At 47.2% G+C, this 18,673-nt stretch overlaps 1 protein-coding gene across 1 annotated transcript; it reads right to left on the bottom strand.

Moving 5' to 3' along the window:
• Positions 1 to 3,045: 3,045 nt before the first annotated feature.
• On the bottom strand, positions 3,046 to 4,863 carry LOC120645960 (scarecrow-like protein 33). The gene has a single exon (XM_039922659.1). It carries the CDS (start codon positions 4,861 to 4,863, stop codon positions 3,046 to 3,048), a length of 1,818 nt encoding a protein of 605 aa, XP_039778593.1.
• Between the last annotated feature and the right edge of the window lie 13,810 nt (positions 4,864 to 18,673).

Below are 18,673 nucleotides of genomic sequence, written 5' to 3'. Positions count from 1 at the left end.
TGTAAATTTTATCTCTTCTTTCCGATTCTTTTGAACCGGCTTAAGTGATGCACATGAAGGGGCCGCCGATGGCCAAACAAACTCAGCAGTGTAAACTTCTTTATCCTCATCGCTCGATGAATCAGAATCATACTCAACAACATGGGTATGTGAACAATGAGGTTTATAAGCATCATTAGAATTTTTAAACTTAGTCTCTTGGCTCATAGCTCGAAGTTGCAAACCATTGATAGAATAATACACAAGACCTTCGAGCCTCTCTCTAAGATGTGAACGCAAACCACCAAGAGAAATATTAGCTAAATCTTTTTCAAGAATAGTCAAATAGAAGCATCGGTTTTTAATATCTTTAAATCTTTTGAAATAGTCCGAGACTGATTCATCTCGTCCTTGCCTAACCGATGTCAAATCTGATATTTTTGCCTCATTATCCCCATTATAAAAGTGATCATGAAATTTTTGCTCTAATTTGTTCCAAGATTGGACCGAATTTGCGGGTAAAGATGCAAACCAAGAAAATATTGTTCCAGTTAAAGATAATGAAAACAAACATACTCGTAAAGAATTACTGGAACTAGCCTCACCAAGCTAAGCCATATACTGTCTTATGTGTTCCCAAGTTGACCGATTATCATCCCCACTAAACTTAATAAAATCAGGGACCCTCCACCACGAAGGATAAGGGACTAAATCAAAAGCATCGAGATACGGTCGCTGATACAAGCGGCTTTTACTAGGAGCTAAACCTAGTTGACTCAGCACGCTTCTAAAAAGTTGGCTCAGATCCTCTTTTATTTTAATTAGACCGGGCTTGTAATTTTCAGCGTTTGATGTTTGGGCACCAGATGTTAGACGATTTACTGTCGGAGCAGTATCACTCATTATCTGTACGGCATTATGGGGATTATTTCTAGTTAAATCATCCCAAATATCTTGTGGTATAGCGGGTGGAAAAGGTGGCTCACCATATGACCTGGTGGTGTATGGCGGCACAAAACCCTCCAATTCATTGGTTCGGCTAGGGGCAGCCGAACTTGGAATTGGTGCAAGTGCGGGAGTGGACACCGAGGCCAGCACCATGGCACCTGTCTGACTAGTCGGAGGGGCCGGTCTGACCACACCTGCCGCCGAGGCAGCGGTCTGAATGGTCGATGCGACCGGTCTGACCGGTTCGGCCATGGTTGGCCGAACGGTGCCTGGAGGTAGTGACTGCCCAGCGAAATAATTCGGTGGCATACCATACTGCACATTAGCATTAGAAGCAGGTGCTACCGAACTTTGAGCAAGATCCTTAGTGGAATAAGAAGTATCTACGGATTTGCCCTTTTCTATCTTTTCATGCATCTCAAATAAGAGATTTTGCGTGAGAGTTTGTGACTTCTCAAATTTGTCCATGAATCCCCTTAAGAAGTGAACAAGAGGATCTTTAGGAGGACTTACTTCAACAGTAGGAGAAGTTGACATTTCAGTGGAAGGAGCAGACGGGGTAGAAGACAGGATCGACGTCATGACGAATTGCTCCTTCTCAATCACACCTTGCCGAGTCTTCCCGTAGCATGCTAGCATCTTTGCCTTGATCTCCTCGTTCTGCCGCTTCAGGTCGGCCTTGAACTTCAGGCGCTGCTCCTCAGGTAGATCTTCATAGTTGATATTGATGGTGTTGGATGGATCTACTTTGGACAGATCTGCTTTCTCACCGGCCATAGGAACCGATGTAGATCTTTCCTTCCCCAGCGGAGTCGCCAAAAAGTATGTTGACACTTTTCTAGTCAACACACCAGTGCGCTAGAATGCGCGGATCATAAACGATCGTCACCAGCGGGCTTCAGACAGGACCAATCAGACCGGTTCCTCCAACCGGTCAGACCGGTTGCATGCAGAAACACACGAAGACCTAGAACCTCGAGCTCGGGAGGGACCCCGTCGGAGCTTGAAGAACTAGGGTTGTCTTGAAATCGGCAGGCCACTCAAGATGCCCTTGAACGCCGTAAAGACGAGTAAAAAACAGCAAAGGGGTTGAAAAATCTATGGTTTGAGAGATTGAGTAAAGAGAGTAATTTTTTATTCAATTGTGGTTAGAAACCCTCAATCGGCCGCAGCCTTTATATTTATAGACCAGGAAGGACGTACCCCCTTCCAAACCGGGTTACAAAAGGACTCTAAACACAAAACCCTAACCCTACTCGGATTACAGGCCCAGACCGGTCAGACCGGTCAGCCTCGGTTATTGCCAATTTTGGCCTCCAACAGAAGGTAATCGGGTTGATTGGCGGAGCGAGCGGCCCTGATTGATTGGCCTTGGCGCCGTCCAAACCTTGGATCGCATGAATGCCATCTCCGCCGCATGCAGCGGATCCCCTGGACGCCGGTGAGTCCCAGCGGGCACTGCAGCATCCTTCCCCCTGGAGACCTTCTCCGCCGCCTCCGCACGACTGCACGAGTGTACTGGCGTTGTGTGCACATGCAAGGCATATTTGATCTGCGATGGTTCTATATGGGCGAAGACAAAATCAAATGAAAACAACATGGGGGACAAAGTGCAATAAAAAAATTATTCAGCATAACTTTGAATGCTTATTTCTATAAAAATATTTGCTTGAAAAGTGATATATTTATATTTTTATAAAAGTGTTTTTTAAGACAAATATATTCATATGGATTTTATTTTTTCAAACTCAATAATTTAAAAGTTATTCATGATTTATATTTCTAATGTATGGCCCAAATCTTTTCCAGAACGACATTCTTTTCCTACAAAGAGGGAGTACTAATCAAAGTTATTACCAAAGATACCAATTGGCCACCGGAGGAAACATGGAGTCACAAATACTAGGTTAATGGCACCGACTCTTATTAGCTATAAGCCCATAATACTAGAATACTAGATACTACAACAAACACACAATCATCAACGTTGACAGACATATGCCTGAGAGTGAGTAAACAGTTCGATCAACCTATACACTCATGGACGTCCATGTATAGATCTACTTGACATGGAGCTGCTGAACACCATGATATATCATATTCAGTGCCAAAAAAGCGTCATTGAGAGGTGTCTTGGGCTACCCAACACGAGTGCGCAAATAGGATGCGCCCCTTCCACCCTTGTAGAAGCCAATGGCCATCCTCACATATCAAAAAGTTCTTGTGGTGGTGCTTCTGGACTGCATCTTTTACGACCTCTACAATTCTTGATTTCAATGGCAGCAGCCTCAGCCCTGCCCGTTGGTTTCTCACCTGCCATTGCCTATACTTTTCAGGGCGTTGCGCCAAGTCTAGTCCCTCACAGGCGATGATGTTAAGTGCAGGACGACCAAGCACGAACTGCTCCAGCACCACTCGAGATTTGCTCTCCCTTGGCATGGTTGCATCCAGTATGTCAAATAGTGCCATGTAGTAGGACATCACCTCTCGAAACCGTGCCACGAATGAGGAACCACATGAACAATTCAAAATGCTCTGGATGAACACGTTGGGCCTCATCTTCTTGATGTTACTGAGGACGGTATCCCTAGGGCTTTGTCTGTCAAAGAATACACTCTCGTCCATCAAGGTGCTAAAACTGAAGAGGTCATTCACGACAAGCACCTCATCTGTGTTGGTGTTCAAGTCTTCGATGCGAACATCCTCCCATTTCTTCATGATTGTGTGGAACTTGAAAGAAGCCAAGCCGAACTCATTGGCCCAATTGCTGAGCCTGCACCCTAGTTCCTCAATTCGCTCTGCTGGACAGGCCTTGAGCTTGGCAGGGCCTATGGCGGTGATCTTCACCTCTGGCGGGCCACCTTCTCTACCCGCCAGCAAGCGGAGCAAGCCTGCCCATTGGAAGCCAAAATGCATACCGTAATCCACAATGTGCAGCTTCCTCTTACCCACCATGGCCTGCAAGATTGTCATCGTCGAAAAACTGAGTGCCACCTTTTTGAAGCAGCAGACTGCATAGTAAAGTCTATAGGCCTTGAGGAACTCCACGATGGAGGGATGCTCTGCCATGAGCAACTGCCAAAGCTGGCTACCTGCACCCACTAGCCGTGCCTCCAGCCCCTTGGTGAAACACAGAGCTACCCGTTGTGTGGCATCCCCTGTTGCTGATGCATGTTGCTTGATTTCCATTAGCAACTCCCGTGCCCTCATGTGGTTGTTTGTTGCCACGGCCTGCGCACAAGATATTAGCAATGTGCGTATGTCCACCATATTGTTCTTCGCCGCCTTGTTATATTTCTTCCTGTTTCCCTTATCCACCTTGGTGTCCATGGAGACATGCAGCTTCCCCATGCCCTTGATGCATGTATCATAGGCATGCAACATCATTTCATCAAGCATCTCATTGGCACAATTCTCCTCTGGATCCTTGATCATCTTTGCAGCTTTGCCGGTCCTTATTTCATCCTCCATATGGTTATCCCTATTATACCTCTTCTTATCCCCACTATGATTGCTGCTTTTCTGGACCATCTGATTCACCTGCACACCCCCTCTAAACTGCTTGTTGTCTTTGGGCAAGAGCATGTTTGCCTCTTCCATGCCTTTTAGGAACGCCCGAATTGCGTCGGTACCCTTGGATAAGGCTGAGTTGAGGTTGAGTGTGCTATCATCATCCCTGCCATCTTGCAATAAATCTTTGGCACTGTCTGTGTTACTGGTGTTAGCACCATAGGAAGAGGAGGAGAGAATTTGAGCAAAGGGTTGCTGCACCTGGAGTAGAGCAGGGTGATCATTGAGCTCATTATCATCAATGTCATCCTCCAAGAGCATGTGAGAGATGTAAGGGAGCATCATGTCATTAGGGACGACATGCTGTTGACAGCCCTCACTCATGCCACTGGACTTCTCGAGAAGGGATGGTTGTGACTGCTCCATAAGACCCTTGACGAAGAATTCCTCTGGTGTGGTGGCCCTGATGATCAGTGGTAATTAACGGGAGGCGCTGTATCTTTTGGTTAAATATATCATAATGAGAAGAATAGACAAACTCTTGGTTAATGATTCCAGCATATTATGATCCAGGAGTGCAAAAGACAATGGCAAGCTGCAACTCCAATGTCGCTTGAATGTGGAGACCATGTCTAGCTATATTTCCAATGTTGCTTGGTCAAATGTCGTGAAAGGTAGCTACTGCACAGAACAAAAATCAATATAATAAATTGAAAAGAAGATCATCGAAACAAACCCCAATTGTCCGACCTATTGTAAATGACAAAGCAATAAGAAATACCGGTGTGGGATGCAAAGCACATCTAGATAAAGTAATAGTGATCTAGGAAGAATTACTAGGGACAGAAGCTGATCGAGTTTAGATAGGTGTTTACATATTTTTTTTTGGATATGTGAAGCAAGTGAGGCATTATGAAACATGTATGCCAAGATTTATGGAACAAATATACAGGTTGATCATGTGTCTCTGGTGTTGTAATTTTTGAAATGCTACTGCTAATAAATGGTAATTTCTGACTTAGAGGCATAATCAGCACACCTTATTACTACCATGAGACTTACATGACGGTGGAGACTGTGTAAGAAATAAATTATCCTGTTCTTAGTCTGCAATGACGGTCCATACTTCAATTTTTCTCCAACAACGACCAAAATTACACCTCTATATATGTGAACCACCCAACTACTATTGGTAGAGTACTCTTTTTCTGACCAGGAGCAACAGGTCCCATGTCACCATTGTTACAAGGAACACAAATCAATATCAGAGTAACATTCATGCTTCTAGTATTTGACTCGATCCCGGTGACAGTTTACCAAGCAAAAATGCAGTACAATGCGGTTCACAGACACACGGAAATATTGATAGTGAGCTTAATAGTTAATAATACTACTATCCAACAGAGCATCGAGAATCAGAAGCCTGAACAGCACAGAAGAGTAGACTAACAAACAAAACTATCGTTAAGTATATAAGCCCCATGGAGCTAGGTGATTAGCATGAGCATGCTGCAATTACCTGAATTCACGTGCAATTATTGCTGCCTAACTTACTGGTACAAATCTAACCAAATGGACGTCCTCGATTCCTGACATGAATGCATCTGCCCAACTGAAGAACCAGACGTTTGAGCTTAATCGTCCTGGATCCAAACTTAAAGCCTGCAAGTACAGTAGTCTCTTGTTGAAGCCAAGCTCTTACCGGCTGGCGGCAGGGACGGCAATCGACCGGACGTGCATGAGAAAAGCTGAAGCGGAATTCTGCTGAAGGAACCATCCGTACGTGCCCAACACTGCTTCCATGATCAACTACAGCCAAGAACAGAAGAGGCTGGGAAGAAGAAGGTAACCGGATGGCAAGCGGAAGAAGGCTTCGACGGGGCAAGGGAATTTCTACAAGCACCTTCCGCCCCCTCTCCTGTACACAGTACACCGGCCGGAGAACCAGAAGCCCCCGCCGGGGGACGGCCGGGCGGCGGAGGAGCGGCCCTGCCCTGATGGATTTGCCTCGGCGTACGCGAGGCCGGTGAAGGCCACCCATCGAACTCCCAGGTCTCGCGAGGAAGAGGAAGAATCGTCTCTTGCGATGCGCCGATCTCGGCCGCACAGGATCCATCGGACGGCCAATAAACACCCAGGGGGTGGATGATGTTTCAAATACCGTCCACCTCTGCATCATCGCACGTCCTTGTCGTGATCGTCGGGCACAGGCAGACAAGCTTCTCGCGCCGCGTCAGCCACGCCGCCCAACAGGCTCCTCCTGCTTCGATCTCCTCCAACCCCTCGCCGTCGTCATCACGCAGGAGCACCGGATGGAGAGAACGAGCTTGAGGAGTCGATGCTCGCGCGCGGCGCCCACGCCACGGTGCCCACCGTCGATAAAAGTACCGCCTTCCCAATGGCAGGAGCAGTACCGGCGACTACGCCGCCGCCGTCGCCGTCTTCTCCCCCTAGCTCCTGGTTGACAAGCACATTCAAGCCGCCGGTGCACGGGGAGGAGTCTCTGGTGAGCGTGGACAAGCTGGTCTTGTTCGTGGCCATCACCTGCGGCGCCGGCGGCACGCAGACGCTGACGGCGATCGACAACATAGGGCAGATCTCGGGCGACGGGGGCGGACGATGAACGCGGCCGGTAGACACTGCGCCGTGCCGTGCAGCAGCGAGGAGCCAGGGGACGGCGACCGATCGGAAGCGAGCGGCCTGATCGAACTCCAAGCCTCGGGAGGAAGGAATGGGAGGACTCTCTGACAAAACGCCGATCTGAGCCGTACATGTTTGATCCGACGGCTCCGACGCACCCAGGGGTGGACGGTATTTCAAATACCGTCCACCCGGTCTGTGTCGCAAACACCGTCCCCCTCAAATCGCGCCATGCTGCCATCTCCGCCGCACGCCCGGGCGCCGGCGAGTCCAGGCGGCCCCCGCCTGCGACGGCGTTCCTCACGGAGACCTTTCCTCCGCCGCCGCACGAGTCACTGGTGGCGTCGTGCGCTCCGACCCCTCTTAGCCCTTCTGCAACCGCATTGAGCTCCAGTTCACCACCGCTCATGGGGAACGACGGTGAGCGAGCGCCATGGCTTCGTCAGAATCCTCTCTGCGGAGAGTGCAAATTGTTTCCTCAGGAACGGTGGATTCATTATTCTACCTCTTGAGCGAGTTCGCTGGACAGAGCACGGGAAACTAGCCCAACTGCTAATCAAATCAAAACAATCGTTCCTGGACGCACACCACCGCCTGCACAGCTGCGCTGCCAGCTTGTTCGTGCTGGCTCCTGTCCCAGGGAGGTCCATGGAAAGGAAGGAGCTGCTGCTCGGCGTTCCTGGACGGGGACCGCCATGGCGCGCCTCTCTGGTTTCTGAGTTGTCGCTGGCCTTGTCTTCGTCGCCGCCGGCCAACCGAGCAACGCAAGACCATGGCCACTCTGTGTGCAGCGGCGAGGACCCCATGAGAGAGGAGCGGGCCCTGGCCGGCGGAGCTTTGGCCAGCAATGCGCGAGAGGTGTGTTCTATCAGCGTTCATAGAGGAAGAGGAAGAGGCTCATCGATCTTGACCGCAGAAATCTGATCCTACGGTCTACGGGTACCCAGGGGGTGGACGGTATTTGAAACACCGTCCTCCCGGACGGTATCCCAAACACCGTCCACCCCGTGGGGGCGCGAGAGCGCCGTCTCCGCCGCACGCCATGGCTCGCCCGAGCGCCGGCGACTCCCGGAGGCCAGTCCAGTGCCTAAGGCATCTTTCCTCCTGCAGACAGCGCCGCCTCCGCCGCCGCCGCTTGCGTCCGCCGTGCGCTGGCTTCCGTCGTGCTCTCCCAGTGCCCGTCCTTCCCCTTCTAGCCCCGCCAGCAACTGCACTCACGCACGGGCACCACCAGGTCGCTCTGCAGCGTGGATTTTGCAGTCTATCGCTTATTTCAGTCGGCCATTTTTGGATGGATTCATTGGACAGACTTCGATCAGACATTAAGCTCTGCGGCACAAAAGGAGATGGCTACTGCCATGCTCTCTCAGTCTGGCCCCCTAGACAAGCTGGCAGTGACAAGAGAGATGGAAGAGAAGTCGACATCGGCCGATGCTCGGAAGAGCAAGCCGCAGGTCTCCACCATCGGGGCATCTACTATATAAGGTGAGTGCTCCCCATCCATGCTGTCGTTTCAAAACCAAGATAGACTGAAATCACAAACCATATTGGATGCAGTTGGAACACCGCCTAATACAGCCGGACCAACTACACAAAGGAATGTCGCCTGTTCGGATGGAGTTTGGTCAGTCACAGGAGGCGCCCATGACTGTTGTTTCGACTCCATCCAACAACATGGCAGGTAATGACCAGTCTAGTGATGAGATTGGTTCAGTTTTTATTGATGGGAAACGTCGGAGTACGCGGACTAACTACTCGTATTCTGCAGTGGACGAGCTAGTGATGGATAAGGCCACAAGAAGAGCTGCGGAAAGGAAATTAGACAGCTCGGTGGCAACTCCACAGAAAGGTCCCAACAAGCCTAAAAATACAGGTAAGTCACCAATTGATACCTGTACTTCAAATTTAAATTTGATAGGAATTTCTATGGGTAGCACTCCAAAGACAATTAAAGTTTCCTACAATGCGTTGAAACACATCAAAATAGACAAAATCAAAGTTCAACCAAAAGCTGGTACAGCTAGTAGTGGTGAAGTTAATCCCTTTTCTTTAAGCGATGGGGAGGACTCTGAAGATGACAGTAGTCTTCTTTCCCGCTTAGTGAAAGACATAACGAATGTTGATTTGGATGACTTGGACCTTGGCACAAAAATATGTGACCTAGGTATCTGGTCGTAAATCTAAATCATCATCGAAAAATGAGAAGGCTAGAAAGAGAGCCCAAAAAACTAAAAAAGGAATTTCCCCATTAAAGGCTTCTATTGGAATAGCAGAGGTCTATCAGACTTGACTAAATACCGGTATATATCAGAAGCTATCAGAGATCACAACCTTGACTTTGTCGCCGTCATGGAGACCGGGAAACAAGACATGTCTATAGCCAACCTTAACCGACTTTCGGGAGGTGCGGATTTCGTTTGGCATTGTCTACCGCCAAGTGGACATTCGGGTGGCATTCTTCTGGGGGTGAACTCCTTAATCCTTGACTTATCTTTAATAGTGGAAGGGGAATTTTTCATAAAATTCCATCTCCGCAACAAATAAGATGATTTCAAATGGTTTCTAATGGCAGTCTACGGCCCAGCATAGGAGGATTTTAAATCAGCCTTTTTGTCCGAGCTTGTTCGCACCTGTCAACAAAATACATTGCCAACCTTAATCGGGGGAGATTTTAATATCATGAGACACATCAAAGAAAAAAACAAAGATAACTTTAATCCCCGATGGCCATTCCTATTCAATGCTGCCATAGATAGTTTTGATCTTCGGGAGATAGAGTTGACAGGTCGACAATTCAACTGGGCAAACTAACAGATCCTACCTATGAAAAACTTGACAGGGTTTTGATGACAACTGAATGGGAACTCAAATATCCATTGGTAACGTTACACGCATTAGACAGAGGGGTATCGGATCACACTCCGCTGCTTTTAGAGACCGGTGATCCAGATTTTTCGGGACATCCTGAACAGTTCAAGATGGAACTCAGTTGGTTGTCTCATGAGGACTTTAAAGAAAAAGTCAAAGAAATCTGGATTCAATCAGTTGTGGGGCAAAATTCGGTTCAATGTTGGAATAGAAAAATAGGGGCACTTAGAAAACACCTGTGGGGATGGGCACGCCATCACCATGGGGGTGTATAAAGCCCAAAAGGAAAACCTACAAAAGATTGTGACTAACCTAGACACTCAAGCTGAAATAAGAAATCATCTCAAGGAGAGAGAGACCAGTTGGAGACTGCTCGTGATGACCTAATAAAACTTCTACAGGAAGAAGAGCTTAGGTTTTATCAATGAGCCAAAGCAACTGATGTCCTTTTGGGGGATAACAATACTAGATACTTCCAGATGATTGCTAATGGCAAACATCGAAAGAAGCGTATTTTCTCACTAGAACATGAGGGGGGGGGGATAGAGGGTCAACAAAACCTCAAAGAGTATATCACCAAGTTCTATAAAGACCTGTTTGGACCACCGGAGGACAACCACTTCAGCCTGAAAAATATGAGGGATGATATCCCTCAAGTCAATCAAACAGAAAATGAGTTTCTCACGGCTCCGTTCACTGAAAAGGAGATCCGGGAAGCGATTTTTAACATGGAACACAACAAAGCACCAGGCCCGGATGGCTTCCCTGTTGAGTTCGACTAGCATTTTTGGGAAGTCATCAAAGGTGACCTGATGAACATGTTCCATGATCTGCACTTTGGTGACCTGCCTTTATTCAGTCTCAATTTTGGTGTCATAACCTTATTGCCTAAAACCCGAGAAGCAAATAAAATTCAACAATACAGACCCATCTGCCTGCTGAATGTTAGCTTTAAGATATTCACAAAAGTGGCCACATGCCGTATTAATTCACTGGCAGACCACCTTATCAGCCCTACACAAATAGCTTTTATGCGTGGCCGGAACATTTTAGAGGGAGTCATAGTTCTACACGAGACCATACATGAGTTACATCAAAAGAATCTGAGTGGGGTTATCTTCAAAATAGATTTTGAAAATACCTACGATAAAGTAAAGTGGAACTTCTTATTGCAAACGCTTCAGTTGAAAGGCTTTTCACCCAAATGGATTGAGTGGATTAAGTCGTTCATCTCAAGCGGCAGCGTGGCGATTAACGTCAATGATGAGATTGGTCATTACTTTCAAACGAAGAAAGGGCTGAGACAGGGAGATCGGCTTTCACCCATCCTATTCAATATAGTAGCAGATATGCTCACTCCTCATCAATAGTGTCAAAGCCAATGATCAGGTACATGGAGTGGTGCCACACCTAATCGATGGTGGGCTTTCTATCCTACAGTACGCTGATGACACAATACTATTCATGGACCACAATTTGGAACAAGCTCAACACATGAAGAACATCCTTTGCACTTTTGAGCAGTTATCTGGTCTTAAAATCAATTTTCACAAAAGTGAAATTTTCTGCTTTGGCGAAGCTAAGAACTACAAAAACCATTACATGGAACTATTTGGTTGCAACTCAGGCAACTTCCCAATCAGATACTTAGGCATTCCGATCCACTATAGGATGCTTTCTAATAATGATTGGGTTAGGATCCAAGAACGATTTGAGTAATGTCTCAGTAGTTGGAAAGGGAAAAACCTTTCAACTGGAGGCAGATTGACACTCATCAATTCGGTCCTTAGCAGCCTTCCCATGTACATGATGTCCTTCTTTGAAATCCCAAAAGAGGTTCGTAAAAAGCTGGATTACTTTCGGTCTAGATTCTTCTGGCAAAGTGACGAAAACAAAGAAAATACCGTTTGGCAAAGTGGAGTATTCTGTGCCAACCTAAGGATCACGGTGGACTAGGAATACATAACCTAGAGCTTAAAACATTGCTCTGCATAGTAAGTGGCTATATCATTTTCTAACGACAAACGGTACATGACAGCAAATCCTACACAATAAGTACTTAGGGAATAAACCTTTAGTACAAGTCCAATGGAAGAGTGGGGATTCACATTTCCAGGCAATCCTAATGAAAGTCAAAGCAAACTTCTTAAAATTCGGCACCTTCATCATTAAGGATGGGTCTCAGATAAGATTTTGGGAAGATGCATGGTAAGGTATTAGATCCCTTTACGAACAATACCCACAATTTTATAACATAGTTCACAAAAAACAGGATACGGTGGCTGAGGTACTGAGTTCAGGTACCCCCAATCTATCTTGGCGAAGAGATCTAATTGGTAGCAAATTAGTAATGTCGAATAACCTTGCTGCACGCCTAGCTAATATTACACTTAAACACGAACAAGATGATTTCAAATGGAATCTAGACCAGGTAGGTGTTTTTACAGTAAAATCACATTACCTCGGACTAATGCATCAGAATATCCCAAATACAAACAAAAAGCTTTGGAAATTTAAAATCCCACTCAAGATCAAGATCTTTCTATGGTACCTAAAACGGGGAGTCATACTTACAAAAGACAACCTGGCAAGACGTAATTGGCAAGGGAGCCAACAATGCTACTTTTGTTATGAAGATGAGACAATACAATATCTTTTCTTTGATTGCCACGTTACACGGCTGGTATGGGCTCGGTCTACGCGGCTTGGGGTTTGCCTAAACCAAGTAGTGTATCTAATATGTTTGGAAACTGGTTGAATGGTGTACCAAAAGATTACAAACCACTTGTCCTTGTAGGTGCTGTAGCCCTTTGTTGGTCTGTTTGGCGCTGCAGAAATGCAGCGATATTTGATAACAAAAAAACATTCTTTCTTGCAGGTTATCTTCGCGACTACACATTGGCTACGAACATGGGCTATCCTACAACGGCCCTCTTCGCAGGACACCCTTGTGGCGGCGTCGCATTTTTTGGCCCAGGTGGCCAAGGACTTTTTTGCTCGGGTGCATGGGTGGCAGTCTAGTCTTAAGATTGACAGCTATTAATGTGCTTGACTTCTATCAAAAACTTTTTTGTAGGGTTGTGTGTCATTAGGACAAAGGCCGGGAACATTTCAAGGCGATGTATCACCTCGATGTATCAAACTTGAAATTAATAAAGTTTCCCTTTTCTAAAAAAATTAAGCTTCAGATGCTTATCGCTAGTCGCTGCACCTGATGAGTGAAGACACAATCAGCCGAATCTTCAGGTGTCAGTTCATAGTGGCAGCCATTGTACCGAGCACTCAAGGGAATCCATACATGATTAAATCTAGAGGTGCTTCAACTTTACTGTGCATTGGGCATTGCAGCAACTCTGAACTCTTGAACAGAACGACGTGACCACAACAGATTCTGCTGCTGTCGGGAACAGTTCGCGCTTGTTTGCAAGAGAAGATGACCAGAACCATGAGAAAGTAGTAATACGCATGCAGTCTTTGTGACACTGAAACCAGTCGAAGAACAAGATCATGAGAATTTGTGCTTCCCTTCTGCTTGAGCTTGGCATATTGTCATACCCGGAACGCAACAGTGGTACTGTAGCCTGAAAATTGAATGTCATGGGTTGATTTCGTAGTATATACTTGCCATTTCATTTTCAGGCAGTCTGATCTTTCCACCTGCTCCACCAAATCCCATAATTGTACAAAGCTAGCCATCTGCTGAACTGAGTCCATCCTCCACAGGCCTGAAGCCCCAGGTCCAACTCTGGTGCATTATTAGTTCATCCCTGACCACCCTGTCCTTTCTCCGTGACAAGTACCAGAATTTTTCCTTTCTACCATCTCCAGTACTTAGTGCTGTATGATTTGAACTCCAGCAGGTCCAGTCTCAACGTCTTGACAAGGTTGCCCATGAATACTAATTTGAGTTTTTTACCGCTCCAATGCTTAATGCATATGCCACAAGGACATGGAACTGCCTACTTCATTAGTGGTATAGAATACTGATTTGAGTTTTTTTTTTTACTCCTTGGTATGTATCAAGAGGTACTACCGAGACCAGAAAATTATAATTAGGGAGTTACCAAATTTTGTGGTAGCTCAAAAGAATCAAAGGTAAGACCAATGAGAAAATATTGACAACGGCCGTATTAATATAGGGAACTAAAAAAGATTCAGTGGTATTGACAGCCAAATTTGGCATCTGCTGAGGCTGACCGGTCTGACCGGTCGAGCCGGCCGGTCAGACCGGTCGGCTCTGTACAGTCCGAGTAGAATTAGGTTTTTTGTAAAGAATCCTCATGTAATCCTACTCGTGAAGGGGTACGTCTTCCCTGGCCTATAAATATAAAGGCTAAGGCCGATTGAGGGAATTCCCAATCGAATCAATACAAAAAATCGCATTACTTTTATCTCTCAAACCCTATCCTTTTCCAACCCTAGATTGCTTTCTTCCTTTGTCCCGGCGGCGTTTGAAGACGTTCTGAGTGGCTTGCCGACCTCAGAGCAACCCTACGATCACGAGCTCCGACGGGGTCCCTCCCGAGCTCGTTGTTCTAGGTTTCCAGCGAGCCCCTGCCTGCACCGGTCAGACCGGTCGGCGAAACCGGTCAGACCGGTCTACCCAGGGTTTCGCGGGTGTTGATCGTTTTGACGATCGTTCGCGCGTTCTAGCGCATTCGAGTGTGTTGGCGCGATTCTGTGTCAACACACCATGTAATCCTACTCGTGAAGGGGTACGTCTTCCCCGGCCTATAAATATAAAGGCTAAGGCCGATTGAGGGAATTCCCAATCGAATCAATACAAAATATCGCATTACTTTTATCTCTCAAACCCTATCCTTTTCCAACCCTAGATTGCTTTCTTCCTTCGTCCCGGCGGCGTTTGAAGACGTTTTGAGTGGCCTGCCGACCTTAGAGTAACCCTACGATCACGAGCTCCGACGGGGTCCCTCCCGAGCTCGCTGTTCTAGGTTTCCAGCGAGCCCCTGCCTGCACCGGTCAGACCGGTCGGCGAAACCGGTCAGACCGGTCTACCCAGGGTTTCGCGGGTGTTGATCGTTTTGATGATCATTCGCGCATTCTAGCGCATTCGAGTGTGTTGGCGCGATTTTGTGTCAACACACTTTTTGGCGACTCCGCTGGGAAACAGATTAATCTAGTTTCAAAAAACCAATCTAGTCTAGATTCTCCAAGAAAATGGGTACTCATGGTGAGATCCACAACGACAACATCAAGGCGACCATGGAGGAGCTCACTGAAGAGTAGCGCAAGGCCTACCTCATCGCTGAAGAGCACTTGAAGGAGCAGTTTCTTCAGGGATTCAAGAAAGAGCGAGGAGGCCTAGTCAAGAGGGTCGGGGAGTTCGTGATGCCATCGTTCAAGTTAAACCAAGACAAGGTCGAGGTACTTCCTAATGATCCCTCTGAACTAGTTAGGCAATTCTCTCTCATGGTAGATTCGAAAATATCTGTTGCGCAAGTAGCTTCGGGAGAGACTCTTGCTGGGCTTAATGATGAAATTGCAGCGCTCAAAAAAGGTAAAACTGTCGAGGGTGGCGCTCAATTCACGGAATCAGATTCGGCTGGCACATCTTTTACCCAAGATCAATTCTATGGGATGCCGCCGAACTCGTTTCCAGGGCAATCTCCGTTGCCGTCCACTGTTCATGCGCGCACTGGTCCCACCGGTCACCTCGACCGGTCAGACCGGTGCAGGCGGTCAGACCGGTTACTCGACCGGTCAGACCGGTATGACCGGACAGCAACCAGTGCCCTCTGTACCGTATACGTCTAACCCTAGTTCGGCCGTCCCTAGCCGAACTAATGAGATGGTGATGTATACAGGGCCTCATGCTACGTCACAGCAGGGATCTGGACCTCAATGAGGGCCGATTTCTAACACTAACATGGCTTACTCCGGTCCTACCATGCAACGTGTTTCATCTTCTCCGAATACTTCGGCCAGTGGAGCTTATCAGGCCGATTTTAGTAGATTTAAAGAAGATTTAGCCGGGGTGCTTAAATCTAAACTTGGGATTGATATGGGTGGGTCGCATTTATATCAAAAGCCATATCCTCCTGAGTTTGATTTTATTTCATATCCTGTTGGTTGGCGTATTCCCGAGTTTGTCAAATTCAATGGTGAAGATTCTCGTACGACTTGGGAACATGTTAGCCAATATGTCTTGCAATTGGGAGAAGCGGGTCTTAATGATGCCTTGCGGGTTCGTTTGTTTTCTTTGTCTTTGACTGGAACCGCTTTCACTTGGTTTTCCTCACTTGCGCTGGGATCTATTTTAAATTGGAATCCATTAGAGCGCAAATTTCATGATCACTTATATAGTGGGGAAGCCGAAGTTCGATTGCTAGACTTGACATCGATTAAACAAACTCGAGATGAAACAGTTTTGGATTACTTTCAGAGATTTAAAGCTTTGAAAAATCAGTGTTTTAATTCATTTCTTTCAGAAAAGGATTTGGCAGATTTAGCGTTTAATGGCTTGCGTTCTTACTTGAAGGAAAAACTTGAAGGTTTTGATTACATTACGGTTAATCATTTGCAAATGCGAGCTATTGGTACCGAATTTAAGTATAAAAATCTTAAAGATACTTTCAAGCCTCATCGGTCCAACACACATGTTCTTGATCCTGATTCGGATGGTTCGGACGATGATAGTAAGGAAGTATATGCCGCTGAATTTATTTGGCCATCAAAGGCCAAACCCAGTTCGGTTCCGTCTCTCAAGCCGATTCAAAAGAATCGGTAAGAGGAGCCGAAATTTACTTTTGATGTTTATAAGTGCGATCGGATTTTTGATGAATTGCTTAAGAATGGTAACATCCGATTGTCACATGCTATTTCATCTCCCGACGAACTTAGACGACATGCATATTGTAAGTGGCATAACTCTACCTCTCATGCTACTAATGATTGTAATGTTTTTCGTCGACAGGTACAATCGGCCACTAATGAAGGACGATTGGTACTTTCTGAGATGCAAATTGACAAAGCTCCTTTCCCTGTTCATACGCTGGAATTGAACAATCCAAAGGTGCTCATTCGGCCGGAACAAGCCGAAGGAGCTAAGGGGAAGCATGTTGTTATCGGTGATCCAAGACCGATGGATACAAGTGATAAAATCCTTGCTCGTGAAGTTGTCAAAGAAAAAACTGATGATGGCCAAGATACTTTGAAGATCATTGTCAGAAATCCCAGACTCGGGGGGGGGGGGCAAGGAAGCTCTCCACCAGATAATCGGTCTGCTGATCAGGCACGACCGGTCAGACCGGTGTCTGTGACCGGTCAGACCGGTTCGACCGGTCAGGCCCGTTCTTCCAACCGGTCAGACCGCCCTGGTGACCGTCCCCGGACCTTCAAGCCAAAACGTCCGGAAGTGGGTACTTGGAAGACCAACGAAGTGAAGGTGCAGGGAAGAACTGCTAATCAGAAGCCCACCTTCAACCAGTTGTTCAACAAGTACACAAAGGCCGTTCAAAACAATCGGCCGTTAAAAAAGAGACCGCGTTCACCACTGCGTCAAGATCGTCCAGCGTCCCCAAGGAGGGAATCTAGCAGGCGCAAAGGTGATGTTGTCACGTTATATCCTCCTCAAAAGATGTATGCTACCATGCCGTGGATGCCACCGGCTTCAAATGCAACAAATCCGGCATGGGAGCATGGGGGGATATGGTTGCAGTGTTTCCTGATGCCTTATCCTCCACACTATCAAGGGGAAAGCTCTAGGATGCCGGTGCATGACCGATTGGGACCACGCCAATCCGGTCCAGTGCAGCAGGTTTCACCGGTCAGACCGGTACACACCGACCGGTCAGACCGGTCTCATCAAAAGCCGGGTCAAGCTCCTATTCCAAGGTTTGAGTATCGCGTCAAAGAAAAGAGGGGGGAGCAGAAGACCGTGGTTGATTCAGAAAAGCCCAAAGCCGATGTTGTTCAAATCGGTGAAATCGGAGTGCCCATAAGAGATACGGGCAAGAGACCGATGGATGTAGATACATCGGTTGATGTTCCTTCACAAAAGCCGGTCATGGCCAATGATCATGAGGCCGGTGGCAGCAAAAGCGCGGCAGACAAGTACCATCAACCTAGGTGGTGCCCTTCAGGTTTAACTCATACTCAAAAAAGGAAATTACAACGCCTCCGCAACAAAGAAAAGAAAGAACAGGAGAAGGAGAAGATGAGGGATGAGGAATTCAACAGATACAGGCCTATGTTCCCTCAAATCAAGGTGTGGAAAGCTAAGACAGTTGACCAGCCAGACAGACCGGTCGGACCGCCACAGCCGACCGGTCAGACCGGTCAGGAGGACCGGTCAGACCGCTCTGACCAACCGGTCAGACCGGTCGAGCCCAGTGCAGAGGCAACAGCCGAATCGGTGCCGCCCATTTCGGTTCCTTCTGTTGATGAAGCCTCAGCAGTTCCTCTGATAGATGAAGACGAGGAATTGGTAGACTACGAAGTGTCTCCAGAGCGCACCAATATGGAGGTCAATGTGGTGCACTTATCTTCGGATTACTTCGTGGTTCCGGAAGAGGATTTGGCTCATCTTCAGTTCGGGCCCCGTGAAGTTGTGTTCCAGAAGCCGAGCGAGAAGGACAATCACCTCAAGGCTCTTTACATGAGGGGACACATCAACGGGAAGCCGGTGACTCGCATGCTAGTAGATGGTGGGGCCATTGTGAATCTTATGCCCTACTCGTTGTACAAGAAGCTCGGTGGCCAAGACGAA

This window comes from Panicum virgatum, chromosome 8K, assembly GCF_016808335.1.
Source record: "Panicum virgatum strain AP13 chromosome 8K, P.virgatum_v5, whole genome shotgun sequence".
NCBI classification, from domain to species: Eukaryota; Viridiplantae; Streptophyta; class Magnoliopsida; order Poales; family Poaceae; genus Panicum; species Panicum virgatum.
Note: the sequence above shows the minus strand (reverse complement) of the source record. Positions and strands in the feature narration are given on the sequence as shown.